Here is an 18,881-nt window from a genome sequence, read left to right as displayed (position 1 = left end):
CTGTAGAGATTACTCCCTCCATGAGTCCCTTGTCGATTCATCCCTCCCCACTAATCTCCCTCCCAGCATTTATCCCTGCAAGCAGCAAAAGTGCTACACCTACCCATTCACCTCCTCCCTCACCTCCATTCAAGATGCCAAATAACCCTTCAAGGAGAGGCAACACTTCACCTGTGCATCTGCTGGGGTCATCCACTCTGTCCAGTGCTCTTGATGCAGCCTCCATTGCAAACTGGTGGATCGCTTCATCGAGCACCTTGGCACCATCTGCCAAAAGCGGAATTTCCCAATGGCCCAACATTTTAATTATGTTTCACATTCCTGTTCCAACGTGTTGGTCCACAACATCCTCATGTCACGATCAGGCCACTCTCAGGATGGAGTAGCAACATCTTATATTCCACCTTAGTAGCCTCCAACCTGATGGCTTAAATATCGATTTCTCCTTCCGGTAAAAAAATAAACCCCCTCCCCTTCTATTCCCCACTCTAGCCCTTTACCTCTTCTCACCAACCTATCACCACTCTCTGGGTCTTCTCCTTCCTTTTTCCTATAGTCCACTTGCCTCTCCTATCAGATTCTTTCATCTCCAGCCTTGATCTTTTCCACCCACCTGGCTTTACCCGTCACCTTCCAGCTAGTCCCAGGGTTTGAGGTCCACGGAGGCAAAGGCATTAAGATTCTCCCACCACCCCAGGTCAGCGTATCTAGAAGTCAAAGTCTCGTGATCAGCGAGCTGTGGAGTCGACACCAGAGGTCGATGCCTAAACACCAAAGTCTGAGTCCAGAGGTTGAGGGCTTAAAGCAGAAGTGCCTGTACATGGGCACATTCAGAAGTCAGAGGCCTGATGTCTGCAAGTCCAGGGCCAAGAGCTGGAGATCATAGTCAATGAAGCTGCCTGTCATGGTATTGGAGGTGCATCTAAGTAAGTGGGAGGGTGGGAAAGGGGGCTGTTTTGCTATTGTTGCCTGTGCATCCTTAGGCTGTGCTGGTTGTTAACACAAACAGGGTATTACACTGTACGTTTTAATGAGCACATCATAATTAAACCTGAATCTAAAACTGAAACTGGGTAACATCCTCTTGCATTATTGTCTGAACAGAAAGAACAGTCAAGCAGGTCCTCCATCCTAATACATCTACAATGCTAATCACCCACTGATGAATGTGGAATAAAGGACTTTTTGGCAGAATCTTTATAGTAGGTAGCCTTTACCACACAGTAACAGTAAATATTCTTTGAAACATGAGCAAAGTTGATACAAGTTCAACAAACTGCCTAATCAAATGAAGTTTTCAATGCAGTCATGTCTTACAAACATGAAGGAGCTTTGTATCAAATTAACAGGGAATAACTCTACAGTATTATCTGTATCTCAAAGGTTTAAATTTTGCCTTTGGAAATAGCAAAATATCAATTTCATCAAAAGGCAGAATGCTTTCAGGTTTTTATTTGTAGAATAAGTTTAGTATTCCTCTTGAATGTATAGATCTTCAAATTCACAACGCAAGAAAACATGATCAGCATCTACATTGCCACAGCCCCCAGCAGTTTGCATGCCACCACCCCATCAACTAACTCACCCATTGATGGTATTGTAAATCACATTAAAAAGCATATAACAAATAATAACATGGAGCAAAGCTCTTCAAAATGTGTAATATACCTTGGTTCAAATAGGTGAGTGTTTCATCATGTAGCTTAACAGCAGGTGATGTGGCTGCGTAGAGCACGTACTGGAATGGTGGATGTTTACTTTCATCCTCTGGAGGAAGGTTAGAATCTTCTTGCTTGAAAATGGGCAGGGCCAAGACGTCACTGCAAAATGAGAAACTCAGATCAATTCATCATTTTCAAGGGAAAACTAAAAGATACCACTCAACAGAATAGACATGATTTGGAAACCAAAATCACAACTGAATGTTACAAAGAATCTTCCTCCATCATAGCTTCACCTACATGTGCAGACTCCAACCATTGTGAAAGGGTTTAAGCCTCATGTTCTATTGGTTCCTTTTGCAACTTATCTTTATTTTGTCCTCTTGAGACTGCCTCCAATGGGAACAGTTTGTTCCCATCTAATCTGCTTATAAACTTTACAATCTACAACACATCAGTTCTTAAGGGAGCAGCATAGTAGCATGGTGGTTAGCACCTGCAATCACCTTCGGGGTTCAATTCCCACAGTTCCCTGTAAGGAATTTATACATTCCCTCCGTAACCATGTGGGTTTCCTTTGGGTGCACCAGTTTCCTCACACATTCTAAAGACGTATGGTTACAATTTCTGAGTTTTGGGCATGCTATCTGGTGGCAGAAGTTTGGTGACACTCGTGGGCTGCCCAACATAATCCTCACCAATTTGACTTAAATCAAATGACACATTTAATTGTATGTTTCGATGTACATATCAAATAAAAGGCTAATCTTTAAAAATACATTTGTATTACATTATGTTATGCTCCCATTCTCATCTTTTCCTGTCTAGCCATGTAACTGACATTTCTCATGGAGGCATTTTAGTAAATCATGGGATTCTTTCTATAGTCTCCTCAGATTTCCATTGCGCTATTCAGAAATGGAATCAGTACACTAAACATGACCAATGTTGTATGATGGTTCATCAACCTAGCGTTGCTCAAAACTAGCACCTATCCTACCACTTGCAACAAACTATATACAAGTATATAAAAATACTTACGATCTGCCAAAGGTTCAACTTCCCAGTGGCGAGAATTTTAATTCTAATCCCCATTCCAACATCGGTTCATGGTCTCATGTGCCAAGAGGAGGCCAACCTCATGGTGGAGAAAAACCTTATGTTCTGCCTGGGTAGCCTCTGACTTGAAGGCATGAATATCAATTTCTCCTAGTAAAAAATACTTACCCTCCCACTCCCCCCTTCTTCTATTCCACATTCTGGCCTTTTACTTCTTCTCTCCTGCCTATCACTTCACCCTAGATCCCCACCTATCTCCCTTTCTCCTATAGTCCACACTCCTCTCCTATCAGATTCCTTCTTACCCAGCCTTTTACCTTTCAAACCCACTTGATTTCACCTGTCACATTCCAGCTCCTGCCCCTCCCACACCATTTTATTCTGGAGTCTTCTCCCTAACTGAAGAGTCTCAGCCCAAAACATCGACTATTCAATTCCACAGATGCTATTTGACGTGCTGAGTTCTTCCAGCATGTTGTGTGTATCACTCCAGATTTCTATTTTCTTTTCAGAACTACAGAGTCATGCACGTTGCTTGAAGAAATAAAAGTATAGACTATTTTCTAAATGAGATTTCTTAACCCAGGATGCAAAGGAACTTGGGAGCCCTTGTGCAAGATTGCCTAAAGGTTAACTTACTGGTTAAGTCAATGGTAAGTAAGACAAGTGTAATGTTAGCATTCATTTCAAGACAACTAGAATAAAAGCAAGGATGTAATGCTGAGGTTTTACAAGGCAATGGCCAGACCACACAGTGTATTGTGAGCAGTTTTGGGCCCCTTATCAATGAAAAGATGTGCTGCCATTGGAGGGGGTTCAGAGGAGGTTCATGAAAACCATTCCTGGAATGAAAGGGTTATCAATACAAGAAGCATTTCATGGCTCTGGGCTTGTACTCACTGGAAGTTATAAGAACGAGGGAGAATCTCATTGAAACTAATCAAATGTTGAAAGGCCTAGACAGAGTGGATGTGGAGAGGCTGTTTCCTATGGTGGGTGAGTCTAAGACCAGAGGGCACTGCCTTAGAATAGAGGAATGTCCATTTTAGAACACATGAGGAGGAACTTCTTTAGCCAGAGGGTGGCAGATCTGTGGAATTCATTGCCAACGGTGGATATATAGGCCAGGTCATTGTATTTAAGGTGAAGATTGACAGGTGCTTAATTGGTCAGGGTGTGAAAGGTTCAGGGAGAGGGGAGGAGAATGGAGTTGAGAGGAAAAAATGGAACAGCCATGATGAATTGGTGGAGCAGACTAGATGGATCAATTGACCCAATTCTGCTTCCGTGTCTTATGGTCTTTTACATTCTAGAACGGCACCTCATGCAAGTGTAACTGTCAACATGGATGGACATCACGAGCTGATGGGCCAGTTGCTGTGTTCTATAACTCATTCTTGTTACTGAAGTGCATCACTTTACATTTCTCAAATCTTCATCTTCCACCTATTGCACCATAGGGGACAATGATTCCCACTCGTCACTACACCTGCAAGTAGTGAAAAGCAGCATAGTGGTAGCGTAATGCTTTACAGCGCTAGCTCCAAGATCCAACATTCCAAGAAGACCTATGGGGTAAGGTTAGTAAATGGTGGGCACGCTATGATGGTGCTGGAAGCATGGTGACCCTTGCAGGCTGCCCCAGCACAATACAGAATGCAAACTAGGGTGGCTGATGCAAACGATGCATTTCACTGTGTGTTTCAACGTATTAGCTATCTTTTAAAGTTGTTATCTTTAAGTGGTGCAATGGCACCCTCTAAGTAGAAAAGCAATGGTTCTTGTAATTCTTTTGAACTCCAATTATACTTCCTTACAGTCCCAGAAGCAAGAAGTTTCAGACTGAAAAGCAAAAACACCAACAACGCTGGAAGCCTGACTCAAAAAAAATCAGATGGAAATACTCAGCCAACTTGTTTCTTTGGAATGTGCCAAAAGATCAGCCTGAAGCACCAACCATTTTTATCTTTGCTGAACCTGTATTTCCACAATTTTCCTCTTTAACAACTTGTGTCCTATATAATATTTCTAAAGCAGGGGTTCATAGCCTTTTTTATACCATGGAGTAATACCATTAATTAAGTGGTCTATGAATCTCAGGTTGAGAACCCCTGCTCTACAGCTTTACTGATTCTTACCTTTTGCCAATTGGAGCAACAAGGACACTCATACAAAATTTTAACTCCCATCAAGTTACAATACCTCAATTTATGTAGAAAATAATATTGCATCACTACAATAAATACCATCACCCAAGTAATATTAGTAACAAACATGAAGCAAGTTATTCCACTATTATGCAGTCATGCAGTGTTATGCAAAAGCCATATTCTGCCCTTCAATGTAAAGCACAAAGGGTATCAAAGATTAAGGGTACAGGGCAGAATGGGGTTGATAGAGATTAATAAATCATAATGATTGAATGGCAAAGCAAGACTTGCTAAGATGAATGGCCCAATTCTGTTTCGATGTCTTACTGTCTAATCTGCTCCAGCACGAACATGAGGAATTTTATATTTTGACTCTCACTGAAAACTTATTTCAACTAAATGCTGAAGAATAAAGAAGCAAAAACACAAACATTCACTCCAAGTGATAAGGAAATTCATATCATAACTGCTGTTACAGTGCGTGTACATTATCCAACTATGGTTGGTTTCAGTGAACCAAGAAAATATTGGCAAAACCCAGTGGCATTGTAGTGTTGTGGTTAGGATAACACCAAAACAACACCTGAGATCAGCCTTCAAGGTTTAATTCCTACCACCGTGTGTAAGGAGCTTGTACATTCTCCCCGTAACCACACTTCCCCATGCTCCAGCTTTCCTCCCAAATTCCAGACAGAAGAATTAGGGCAAGTGAGTTGTGGATATGCTATGTTGGTGCCAGAGGCATAACAATACTTGTGGGTTGCCCCAGTACATATTCGGACTGCACTGGTCATAGAGTGAAATGAATCATTTGCATCAATGTTTCAATGGGCATGTGACAAACAAAGCATCATCTTAGAACTGCTAAGATTCATTCCCTTAGTTCATTCAAATACCATAATCAACTTTAACCTTGGAAATCTCTCTACATTTGTTCATATTCCCTAGGGCTGAAGCAAACTGCAATAATAACTAGATTGTTACCATTATCATCATTCAACTACTGGAAATGATTTGGAAGATGTGTAGCTCAGGTGGTTGATGATTGGGTTGAGTTTCTTCTCCAAGCTTGGCAATTTACTTGAAATGTTTCATCATCATGCAAAGAGACATCTCCAATGCGTGTGATTGCAGTGTGTCTTCCGAATGCTTGGCCTTTATACACTTTTCTATCAGCTAAATGGTCATCAACATTTAGAAATGTGATGTAAGGAGGAAATCTGGCAAACTGCCCGTATCGGCTCAATCAACAGGACTGAGGTACGTTTGTTTACAGAAGTGTTTGCAGAAAACCATGCTTCTAGGTATTATCTTGTATGTCAAGTATTAGCTTGTGCCATGACTTTCACTGATGCCCAGTGGAATTTGTGCCCCACTGTTGATCTTTCACAGTCCCTTGGGATTGAGGATGCTGCTACTCTAGTTGTTTGTCGCAAAGCAGTTGGTGATGTCAACATACTTTGGTACCCACAAGCTCTGCAACAGATAGGAGGTACAGGCAAGAAAGTAGTTTGCAAGTTCTTGGTTTTGTGTTGTCCAAACAACAAACTGAACATTCTCAGTCTTTCTTTTTCCAAATGCTTTAAAATTATTCTATATTTTTCCTTTGTAAGAGACCCTGATTTTAGACTGAATTAAATCACTTTCAACATTGATAAGATTTTAATCTATGTTCATGGTTCTCTAGTCGCCAAATCGATTATTCCTGAGCATGAGTTCTAAAAAAAAACCTGGAGTGTCATTAGCACCTCAGTCGACTGATCTAGAAACCAGAGTTGAGATCTTTCTGCTCACTTACTCTGCACTGATCATCAACCACACATTTATACCAATTCCATTTTATTCTCTAGTTATTACACTCCCTCAACTAATTCACATCCATACATAATGGGCATATCAAGAGGCCAATTCACTTACAGGCGCCAATGTCTTCAGGATGCAAGAAGAAACTGTTTAAAGTACATGCAAATTCCACAAGACAGTAACAGAGATCAGACAAATGGAAAATCCTACAAAGAGTAGTGAACACAGACCAATCCATCACAGGTAACCAACCCCCCCCCCCCCCCACACCAATAGGCATGTCTACATGAAATGCTGTTGCAGGAAAGCAGCATCTATCATCAGGGAACCCCCACCACCAAGGCTAGGCTCTTCATTCACTGCTGCCATCAGGACAATGGTACAGGAGCCTCAGGACTTACACCACCAGGTTCAAGAACAGCTATTACCCCTCAACCATCAGATTCTTGAACCAAAGGGATTAACTTCACTCGCCCCATCACAGAATGATGGCACAACCTATGGACTAAATTTCAATGAGTCTTCATCTCAGGTTCTTGATGTATTGCTCATTTATTATCATCTTTCTTTTTGCTACTGTGTTCCCTGTAATGCATAGTTTGTTGTCTTTTACTCTGATTGAATGCCCAGTTGGTGCCATCTTTCATTGATACTGTTGTGGTTATTATTCTATTGAGTATGCTTGCAAAAAAAATGAATCACAGGGTTGTACATTGTATTTTAATAATAAATTTGCTTTGAACTTTGAAATAATTCCAGGTTGTTGGAGCTGTGCAGTAACACAGCAAGCTACATTTGTGTTGTACTACTTATACACTTGTGTAGCCCCTACCATTTAGTATGACCAGCTCAGACATCCCCATGATTATTGAATTAACTCTCTTACCTGCACTGGTTAATGTTATGTCATTTCCATAGCTGTGTAGGGAGCCCATAAATAACCCTATTAAGGCATCCTGAATCTCATTGATTCTCATTTCAACAGCACTCCACATACGTCCTGCCCTGTCCCCAGCTCTTCACATTGTCACACTTGCCTCCCCAACTCAGTTCACAATGGCATTATGGGGAGCACAATAGCTTAGCAGTTAACGTAACACATCTACAAATCCTGCAACCCAGGTTTAATTCCACAGCTGTCTGTAAGAAGTTGGTATGTTATTCCCGTGGGCTTCCTACAGATGTTCCAGTTCCATCCCACATTCCAAAGGTTAGTAGGTTATTTGGTCACATGGATTAATTGGGCAAGACTGGCTTGTTGGGCCAGAAGGGTCTGTTACAGTGCTGTATCTCTAAATGACAATCACCATTGGGTGCTCATTACTGGGTATTCCATCAACACGTGGGCAGGGTGCAGTCCTGAGCCCCACATCTCATCACTCAGCAAGTTGACAATGTCTCCCATCCACTCAATGTACTGGTTAGGCACAGGAGTACATTCAACCAGAGACTCATTCCACCGAGATGCAACACTGAGCGTCATGGGAAGTCATTCCTGCCTGTGGCCGGAACTTTACAACTCCTCCCTCAGAGTGTCAGACACCCTGAGCCAATAGGCTGGTCCTGGATTTATTTCCCCTTGGCATTATTTAATTATTTATGGTTTATATTGCTATATGTCTTCACAATTCTTGGTTGGTGCGACTGTAACAAAACCTAATTTCCCTCGGGATCAATAAAGTATGTCTGTCTGTCTGTCCTGATTAGCCTAGCTCACCCAACAAGGAACCAGACCACACAGAGCTATTGAGCTACAGGAAAAGTAACAGCAGAGGAAAGAATTTTGTGCCAAATTCTCAGCAGGGCAGGAGATGTGAACAAGGTGTTCACAATAGATGGCAGCATGCAGCCCAAGTAGACGTCTTCTTTAAGGTAGGTACCATATTGCAAGTTTGAACCAGAGGGCAGAAGACAAAATCAGCACTCGGCAGGATAGCACTAAGCCAAGTTTCTGTGTACAATGATCTATCCGTACACTGACAAGCTCAATGCATAGTCCTCAAGACCAATCCATACAAAACCAGGAATCTGCAGCATCACAGGCATTACAATTTCATGTCTGATGCACAATAACTGAATCTCTAAAAGAAATAACATCCATGTTATATCATAGGTTGTAAATACTTAGAAATATTGTAGTTATAACAAGACACAAGTAAAAGAAAAATACAATTAATAGTATCACACACAAGTCCTGAAGACCAAGTCCCGATGAAGGGTTTCAGCTCCAAACATCGACTCTTTATTCATTTTCATAAATGCTGCCTGACCTGCTGTGTTCCTCCAGCAATTTGTGTTGCTCTGGGTTGCTGGCAACTGCAGAACCTCTTGTGCTTCTCATAATAGCATTATGCTCCAAATTAATTTCTTTAAACACTACCTAACCTGCTGTCCATTTCACCAACCCAGCTTATAGCATAACAAATCACAAGTACTGGAAATGAGGTCAGACAGCTGTGCAGATATAAAATTGACATTTCATGTCAAAAATTACAGATATGTTACAGCATTATAAAGCTCTAGTTAGGTGTCATTTGGAGTATTGCACACAGTTCTAGTCATCCATTACAAGAAGGATGTTAAGGCTTTGGAGAGGGTGCAGAAGAGATTTGCCAGGATGCTGTCTGGATTAGAGGACATGTGTAAGACGTTGGACAAACTGAGGTAGTTTTCTTTGGAGCAGTGGGGATTGAATGGGGATCCAATAGAGGTTTATAAGATTGAGAAGCACAGAGAGCAGAGAGAGCATTTTTTCCCCTAGAGTTGAAATATTTAATACCAAAGGGTATGGATTTAAAGTAAGAGGGGGTTAAGTTCAAAGATGCGAGGAGCAAGTTTTTCTTTTTACACTCAGATACAGTGGTGGATGCCTAAAATGTGCTGCCTGGGGTGGTGTTAGAGGCAGAAACATTAGGGCAGGGGTTCTCAACCTGGGGATCACAGAACCCTTGCTTAATGGTTTTCGTCCACGGCGTAAAAAAGGTTGTGAACTCCTTGCATTAGGGATTTATTTTTAAGATACGTTTAGACAGGCACATGAGTGCGAAGAAAATGGAAGGATATGGACACTGTGTAGGCTGAAGGTATTAGTTTAGTTGGCATAATTTAATTGCTTCGGCATAACATTGTGGACGGAAAGTCCTGTCGTGTGCTGTACTGTTCTATATTCTAAATCTGAGGAAGCGGTACTTGAAATGATAACCTCATGCGTGTTTCAGCATTTCTGTGTTTGTTTATCCTAGTTTTGGGAAGAACTAATGTTTATTTTGTAATACATTCGCAGGCCGGTTAATTCCTCTTAAACCCCCCTGTCAATTGAAGAGCAGTTACTTCCTGGAAGCCATCAACAACAAAATACATTTAGAACGAGAGTGGCGATGCAAGAGCGGTGCATCCTCATGGGGTGGGAGGGGGGGGAAGAGAGAGGGAAAAAAAGCCGAAAAGGAGGGAAGCTTGCGGCGCCCTAACAGATCATTGCAACTGCGGAACAAAGAGCTCAGGCAACGGGCTGCACTCCGCTCACCTCATGCTGTAAGCCCCGGAACCGAGCTCCTGGCCGATCCCCGACAAGCTGGAGTCGAAATCGTGCACAAGGCCGGACTCGATGGCTTCGTCCATCTTCAGCACCCAGGCCATGGTGAGTGAGGGCAGCCGAGCCCAGGAGGAGCCCCACCGTCGCTAGTGGAAGGGGGAAAGCGGGTGTCGGCAGGAGAAGCTGCCCGACCCCCCCCACCCCCCGGCCCCCGGCCCTTCACTGGAAAAGCGGGCCTGCCTTCGCACTCGCTCGCCTGCTTCCCCCGGCTCGGCTCGGCTCGGCTCAGGCTCAGGCTCAGGCCACCATAGCGGCTCCTCACACACCCAGTCACGACTCCTTGGTGGGCGGTGCGGAGGGGGGAAGCGTGACGCCTTGCGATCCCTGGCGGAGTAGAACTGCTCGCTCACGCACAGCCCGGGCTGGCGCTGTCGACGCCGCCGCCACCTCCTCCACCCCTCGGCGCTCTCACCGACTCGGCCACAAACATGGCGGCAGGCCGCTCGGCCCTCTCCCAGCCGACGGCTGCTCTTGCGTCACCCCGCACGCTGCGTCGGCGGCCACTCGGCCCCTCTCCTAACGCGCGTGAGGTTCTCGCAGCCGCATGGTTTCGTCACCAGCACTCGACCCTCGTTCTCTGCCAATTGGTTGACGTCACTGCGCACGCTGCGTCTCCAGCCCTTATTATAACTTCTATCCGCTCTACCGTCTAACCAATCAACGGCTCCCTCGGCTGTTGGCTTGCACACTGATTGGTCAATTGGTTATTATTGTAACATATGAAAACACCTTGCATTCTGTTCATATAAATCAAATGGAGAGAAGGGAAACTGGTCGAGATGTCGGGAAGTGATGAGGAAGACGCAAGTTGCGAACGGGAGATGGTGTTGGAAGGGAAACGGAAAAAGAATCGGCGAATTGTGGATCGTAGTAGTTTATCGCCTAGTGATGATTACAGTGGACAGGATGTAAATATAAGAAGGAAGGGTTGAAGGGTTTGCTGAGTTTTGAATGCCGACCTGTTTTTGATAACAATCCGATCAGATTAGCTCATGATTTGGGAAAAAAAGGCGTTAGGAGATGCGGTGGACACAAGACCTTTAGAAAGTCGGGCGCTCTTGGTATTGCAGAGGCAGTAAGCAACGTTGGAGTTTAAAGTTGAGGGAGTAAGGAAAGTAACCCCTAGGAATTATATTGAACGATGGGGCTTTAGGGAATCACAAGAATGCCCCCAAGAAAATGTAAAATATTACATATAGGAAGTAGAAATATTAGATATAAATATACAATGGGGGGTCTTGAGTTAAAGGTGCACTGTATGAGAAGGATTTGGGTGTCCTGGTAGACTCGTCACTATCAACATCTAGACAATGCACAGAAACAACTAGGAAGGCTAACAGAGTGTCTAAAGATGTTCTCCTTAATGCATAATGCATCATTAATTAATCCATCATCATCACAGGGCCATGGGTGGAGACTGGTTAAAGGGAGATTTCAGACTAATACCAGGAAGCATTTCTTTACACAGCAAGTTGTGGGCACGTGGAACAAACTACCTAGTTGTGTAGTTGAGAGAAGTACCTTAGAGACTTTCAAATCTAAACTCGATAGTTATTTCAACACACCGTGAATATAGGAATTTGGCAAGCTTTATTCTTGTCAAAAAAATTATAATGTCTGTTAGTCTTGTGAGACCATAGATTTGCGCCTTGGAAGGTTTCCAGGGCAGGGTTGTATGGGAGACCGGCAGTTGCCCAGGCTGCAAGCCTTCCCCTCTCCATGCCACTGATATTGTCCAAGGGAAGGGCATTAGGACCCAAGCAGTTGGCACCGGTGTTGTCGCAGAGCAATGTGTTGTTCAGTGCCTTGCTCAGGGATACAAACACGCTGCCTCAGCTTAGGCTCGAAACAGTGACCTTCAGGTTACTAGACTGATGCCTTGCCCACTAGGCCACATGCCAATACAATTTTCTAATAGCCTACAGATAATCCATGGATCATGTTTAAAAATATCTTAATTGGGGGACAATACATGTTTAAAAGAGTTTCGTGGTGTAGGAAGAACAGATAGCTCATCAGTGTTGATCAAATTTGCTGGGGGAAAAATTGTCAGATAGAGTTGAGTTAGACTATGTGAGTTATATGGTTCAAGTATTTGAGTCTGAGTTCAAGTCTGAGATCCTTTCAGTGACAGATATTTGGTCATGTGGAGTTGCGTATAGAGCTAAAACACTGTGTGGTAGATGTAGTGCATGATTTTATAAAAAGGGATTTGTTGATGAACTAAAAACTGTTACTTTCATAGCAGATGTGGTAAAGTGTACAGCACAAGCAGTAGGACAGAAAAAAATAAAAATTATTTTAAAAGCAGAAAAAATTTCTAGAGATAAAAGACAATTCTAGACATCGTTAATGATGCTTTACAAGGAGAGGTAAATACTATACAGACTTTAAAGAACTGTTAGTATTTTTCTTTTATTTCTTTTTACCTTTTTTAATTTTACAATGGAATGCTACAAGTTTGTTAACTAGTGGTGAGGGGGTTTTAATGCTCAATTGTTTTATGGGGGGTTGTAGTGATACAAATGTGAAAATTTATATTTATCATCTGTTATGAGCAGAGAGACAACATCTGCCGGAAGTAAATTCCTTGTATGCGTACAGGTACTTGGCGATTTGATTCTGATTCTGATTCAGGGAATGGTGTTGGAAGACAAGCATTTGGTGTGTTTGATTGATGCTCAGTAGGCGGCGGTAATGCGTCGTACATTGGTCAGCCAACTGCCATTCAACATTACTGGAAGAAGAACAAATCAAATCTTACAAAGTGCATTAAGGTAATCCAAGTGGAAAAACAAGTGAAGAGTAACACCAAGAGATTCTACAAATGCTGAAATCATGAGCAAAACATGCAAAATAATGGAGGAACTCAGCTGGTCAGGCAGTATATATGGACAGTAATAAAGATTCAATGCTTCAGGCCGAGACCTTTCATCAGGACTGGAAAAGAAGCCAGAATAAGGTGGGAGTGGGGGAAAAGGAATATAAACTGGCAGGTGATAGGTGAGAACAGGCAGTAGGGGAGGAGGGGATAGTTGAAGGAGGTAAAAGGTTGAAGAAGAAAGATTGGAGAAAAACAGTGAACCGTGGGGGAGGAGGGGAATCAGAAGGAAGTGATGTGTCGGTGAGAAAAAGAGAAATGGTTAGAGGAGAACCAGGATGGGGAATAGAAAAAGGGAGGAGGGAGGACAGATTACCAGAAGGTGGAGAAATAGATGTTCATGCCATCAGGTAGGAGGCTGGCTAGACAGAGTATGAAGTGTAGCTCCTCTAACCTAAGTTTCGCCTGTAAATGGCATTAGAAGGGGCCATGGATAGACAAGTCAGAATGGGAAGGGGAAGTTGAATTCAAATGGGCAGCCACTGGGAGATAAGACCATAAGACCTAGGAGCAGAATTGGACCATTCAGCCTATCAAATGGGTTCTGCCATTCCACCATGGCTGATATATTATCCCTCACCTACTTTCTCCCCTTAACCTTGGACACCCTTACTAATCAAGAACCTATCAACCTCCACTTTGAATATTCCAATGATTTGGCCTCCACAGCCATCTGTGGCGATGAATTCCACAGAGTCACCACCCTCTAGCTAAAGAAATTCCTCCTTATTTCTGTTATAAAGGGACATCCTTGTATTCTGAGGCTGTGCCCTTGCGTCCTAGACTCCTCCACTGTAGGAAGCGTCCTCTCCACGTCCACTATATCCTGGGCTTTCGATAGCATTGGACAACAAAAGATATTGCTTCGTGAATACTTTTGTGTGTATCTTATGAATTTTGGGCTATTGGTCATGAAAACCACCATGAAATTTCCCTATCATGCACCATTTTTTTGAAATCACCTATATTTGTTATTTCAATTCTTAATTCAAGTCAGAATAACTGATGCCAAGATTAAGGAAAGCATTTTTGTCGGTGCACAAATCAAACAGATCATCAATGACAGATAATTCGAAGAACTTCTAGTGGGACCAGAGAAAATCACATGGAGGGGTTTCAAGGATGTCGTTGAAAATTTTCCTGCCATCTACAGAGCAGCAGAATACATGCAGCTGATTGACAATATACTTCAAGCATACAGAACCATGAAGTGCAACACGTCACTAAAGATTCATTTTCTGCTTTCCCATTTAGACTTCTTCCTTGCAAATCCTGGCACTGTCAGTAACTATCACAGTGAAAGGTTTCACCAGGACATTGTGGTCATGGAGGAACGGAATCAGGGTAAGTGGAGTCCATCAATGCTGGCTGATTATTGTTGAATACTTAAGCAAGAAGCCTGAGACACTGAAATACAAACGAAAATCATCAACGAAACATTTTTAGCTTAGTTGAACTATTGCAAGGTGTCAGCATCATTGTGCAATTAAATACAATATATTGAATAAAATTTAAAATCTTTTTTCTTCAAATTCCTGTGTGATGCAAATAGTCTGAAATTATAGTTGTGTTCCGCTTCAAGGGGTCTAACATAAACAAAAAGTTACTGAGGAAGCAACACTTTTGAAAAAAAATGTTAATCGTTTGCAATTACATTCCCCCTCCCCGGCTTCTTCTAAACTCCAGTGAGTACAGACCCAAGGCATCAAACACGCCTGAATATTAACCCTTTTTTCACAGGATCATTCTTGTACCTCCAATGCTAGCATATCTTTTCCTAGATAAGGGGGCCAAAACTACAAGTGCAGTCTGACCAATTCCTTCAGCATCACATCCTTGCTCTTATGTTGTAGTCCTCTTGAAATGAATGCTAACATTGCATTTGCCTTCCTCACCACCGACTCAACCTGCAAGTTAACCTTTAGGGAATCCTGTACCAAAGTGCATTCATTCCATCCATCACTTCTTTGCCCATTCTCATCATCTGAATCAGAATCAGGTTTATTATCACCGGCATGTGTCATGAAATCTGTTAACTTAGCAGCAGCAGTTCAATGCAGTGCATAATATAGAAGAAGGAAAATAATAAAATAATTATAATAATAAAAAAAGAGTAAATGAATTACAGTATACATATATATCGAACAGATTAAAATTTTTTCAAAAAACAGAAATAATTTAAAAAGTGAGTTAGTGTTCTCAAGTTCAATGCCCATTTGGGAATTAGATGGCAGAGGGGAAGAAGCTGTTTCTGAATCACTGAGCCTTCAGGCTTCTGTACCTCCTCCCTGATGGTAACAGTGAGAAAAGGGAATGCCCTGCATGCTGGAGATCCTTAATAATGGACACTGCCTTTCTGAGACATCGCTCCTTGAAGATGTCCTGGGTACTTTGTAGGCTCTTTGGTCTTACATTGAGTGCAAGGTTGTCACTTAGTTGGCATATCTCACTCCTGCATGCCCTCTCGTCACCGCCTGAGATCCTACCAACAATGGTTGTATCATCAGCAAATTTATAGATGGTCTTTGAGCTATGCCTAGCTACACAGTCATGGGTATATAGAGAGAGTAGAGCAGTGGGCAAAGCACAAACCCCTGAGGTGCACCAGTGTTGATCGTCAGTGAGGAGGAGATATTATCACCAATCTGCATGGATTGTGGTCTTCTCGTTAGGAAGTCGAGGATCCAGTTGCAGAGGGAGGTACAGAGGCCCAGGTTCTGTAACTTCTCAATCAGGATTGTGGGAATGATGGTATTAAGACTGAGCTATAGTTGAAGAACACCATCCTGACGTAGGTGTTTGTGTTGTCCAGGTGGTCTAAATCCGTGTGGAGAGCCATTGAGATTGCGTCTGCCATTGCCCTATTGTGGCGATAGGCAAATTGCAATGGGTCCAGGTCCTTGCCGAGGCAGGAGTTCAGTCTAGTCATAACCAACCTCTCAAACCATTTCATCACTGTAGATGTGAGTGCTACTGGGCGATAGTAATTAAGGCAGCTCACATTATTCTTCTTAGGCACTGGTATAATTGTTGCCTTTTTGAAGCAAATGGAAACTTCTGCCCAAAGCAGTGAGAGGTTGAAATTGTCCTTGAATACTCCTGCCAGTTGGTTGGCACAGATTTTCTGAACCACACCATCAGGACCTTCCGCCTTGTGAGGGTTCACCCTCTTTGAAGAGAGCCTGATATTGGCCTCCGAGACAGAGATCACAGGGTCCTCAGGTGCAGCAGGGATCTTCACAGCTGTAGCTGTGTTCTCCCTTTCAAAGCAGGCACAGAAATCCTTGAGCTCATCTGGTAGTGAAGCATCGCTGCCATTCACGCTATTGGGTTTTGCTTTGTAGGAAATAATGTCTTGCAAACCCTGCCGGAGTTGTCGTACATCCAATGTCACCTCCAATCTCATTTGAAATTGTCTCTTCAATCTTGAAACAGCCCTCCGCAAATCATACCTGGTTTTCTGGTACAGACCTGGGTCACCAGACTTGAATGCCACTAGCCTTCAGCAGATGACGTACCTCCTGGTTCATCCACAGCTTTTGGCTTGGGAATGTACAGTAAGTCTTTGTGGGCACACACTCACCCACACAGGTGTTAATGAAGTCAGTAACAATTGCAGCATACTCATCCAGGTTTGAAGATGAATCCCTGAATACAGTCCAGTCCGCTGATTCAAAGCAGTCCTGTAGGTGCTCTTGTGCTTCCCTTGTCCAAACCTTCTTGGTCCTCACTGCTGGTGCTGCAGTCTTCAGTCTTCAGTCTCTGTCTATACTCAGGGAGTAGAAGTACAGCCAGGTGTTCAGACTTCCCGAAGTGAGGGCATGGAATGGTAGGCATTCTTGGTGTAGCAATGGTCCAGTGTGTTTCCTCTGGTATTGCACGTGATCTGTTGATGGTAATTGCTTAGTGATATTTTCAGACTGGCCTGGTTAAAATCTCCCAAAACAATGGTGAAGGTATTAGGGTGCGCTGTTTTGTGCACGTTGATCCCATTGCTCAGATCATCTAAAGCCTGACTGACATTGGCTGAGGTGGAACGTAAACTGCTACCAAAATGTCCCCGGAGAACTCCCGTGGTAGGTAAAAAGGACGGCACTTAACTGCCAGATATTCCAGGTCTGGTGAGCAGAATTAGGACAGCACTGATATATTTGTGCACCAAGAAGAGTTGATCATGAGGCAAACTTCTCCACCCCTGATTCTGAGAGACTCTATGGATCTATCCTGACGGTGTATAGTAAACCTGTCGATCTGAATCGCTGCATCTGGTACGAAGGGGTTAACCAGGATTCCATGAACCAAAAGACACACGCGGCCCTAATGTCCCTCTGATTCAGCACCCCATCTCTCAGATCATCGATTTTATTCATCAGAGACTGCACGTTCGCCAGCAAGATAGTCAGAATTGGGAGTTTAAAACCCCGTTTCCTTAAATGCACTTGTATCCCTGACCTGCAGCCATGTTTTCTGCGTGGACTCCTACGAGGACAATTCCATCCCCAAACGGCACTGTTTCCATCAGTTTTAAGCAGAGATAGTTCGTTTAAGTACATTAAGACTCTGTGTTGTCTGCACTGACCTTGGAAGATTTTTGATATCCCAAGGACACGGTTTGGGAGACCAGCGTGCCTTCAGGGTGTCGGAAGTTCGTGGCTCTGGTGACGGGCTGATTCCAGGCGGGTGTCCATGACAGAGGCGTCTCGGAAGGACACGAAACATCGGGAGCAGCGGCTCAGCTGCCGTGGGCTGTGTGTCCAGAGACCCGAGCGCTGGGGCCGGCTCTCTGGGTGTGAAAGAGTGACACAACAGACTTCTAACATCATAAATCAGCAAGTTGTTTGTTATGTCTCCCCTCTCGCTGTGAAACGGGGACAGCTCTTTTTCCCTTATTGGGGAGAGGGAGAGCCGGTGGTATGTTGAATTACCGGGTGAACGAGTAGTCTGCAAGTCTGTGTCTTTATTCCTGATATTTATGGCTTCCTTAGTCCTGACGAAGGGTCTCGGCCCGAAATGTCAACAGTGCTTCTCCCTATAGGTGCTGCCTGGCCTGCTGTGTTCCACCAGCATTTTGTGTGTGTTTGAATTTCCAGCATCTGCAGATTTCCTCGTGTTTGTGTCTTTATCGATACTTTGCTGTACACTTGAGTGCTCGTGGAGGGCGTTGATGCTTTTTTTGCTGCTGGGGGTGGGGTTCATTGTCTTGCTGCTATTTGTGCATGGGAGGGGGAGCTTATGGGGGGTTGGGTTCTAACGTTTAACTGTCATTCGTTCTTTGGGGCTCTGTTTTCATGGATGCTTGTGAAGAAGGATTTCAGGATGTATACTCTATACATTTCTCTGACATGAAATGAACCTATTGATGCCTTTCCCACCATACACAGCTAAATATTCAATTTCTTTAGCAATGGGGATGTGTAAACATGTATATGTAGACTGTATACTGCATTTAAAGTTGATACTTCTGTCTATTTTGTAATATGATTATAACTACATTGTGGGGTGCATTATATTCAAATTCATGTGTAATTTTAAATAAGTCTTCAGTTAAGTAGGGCAGCACAATGGTGCTGTGGTTAGAATAGTACAGTACAGTCGCAGTACAGGCGACCCGGGTTCAATTCCCGCCACTGCCTGTAAGGAGGTCGTACATTCTCCTCATGACCGCATGGGTTCCCTCCACAGTCCAAAGACCTACCAATTGATAGGTTGATTGGTCATTATAAGTTATCCCATTA

General features: G+C 43.3%; 1 protein-coding gene across 2 annotated transcripts in view; it reads right to left on the bottom strand.

Moving 5' to 3' along the window:
* Window positions 1-10,827, bottom strand: part of LOC132401993 (upstream-binding protein 1-like) — a 98,270-nt gene extending 87,443 nt beyond the window's left edge. Inside the window, exons 1-2 of one of the 2 annotated variants that reach the window (XM_059984415.1) lie at window positions 10,197-10,827; window positions 1,669-1,820 (exon numbers count right to left, since the gene is read on the bottom strand). In XM_059984415.1, coding sequence (XP_059840398.1) covers window positions 1,669-1,820; window positions 10,197-10,309 — 265 coding nt within the window. In that variant the 5' untranslated portion in view covers window positions 10,310-10,827. The remainder of the gene's footprint in view (window positions 1-1,668; window positions 1,821-10,196) is intronic. The other variant, XM_059984425.1, reaches the window with a different exon arrangement.
* Between the last annotated feature and the right edge of the window lie 8,054 nt (window positions 10,828-18,881).

This window comes from Hypanus sabinus, chromosome 1 (assembly GCF_030144855.1).
Source record: "Hypanus sabinus isolate sHypSab1 chromosome 1, sHypSab1.hap1, whole genome shotgun sequence".
Classification (NCBI taxonomy): Eukaryota; Metazoa; Chordata; class Chondrichthyes; order Myliobatiformes; family Dasyatidae; genus Hypanus; species Hypanus sabinus.
The sequence above is the reverse complement of the archived record's forward strand: the minus strand, read 5'-3'. Positions and strand labels throughout refer to the sequence as shown.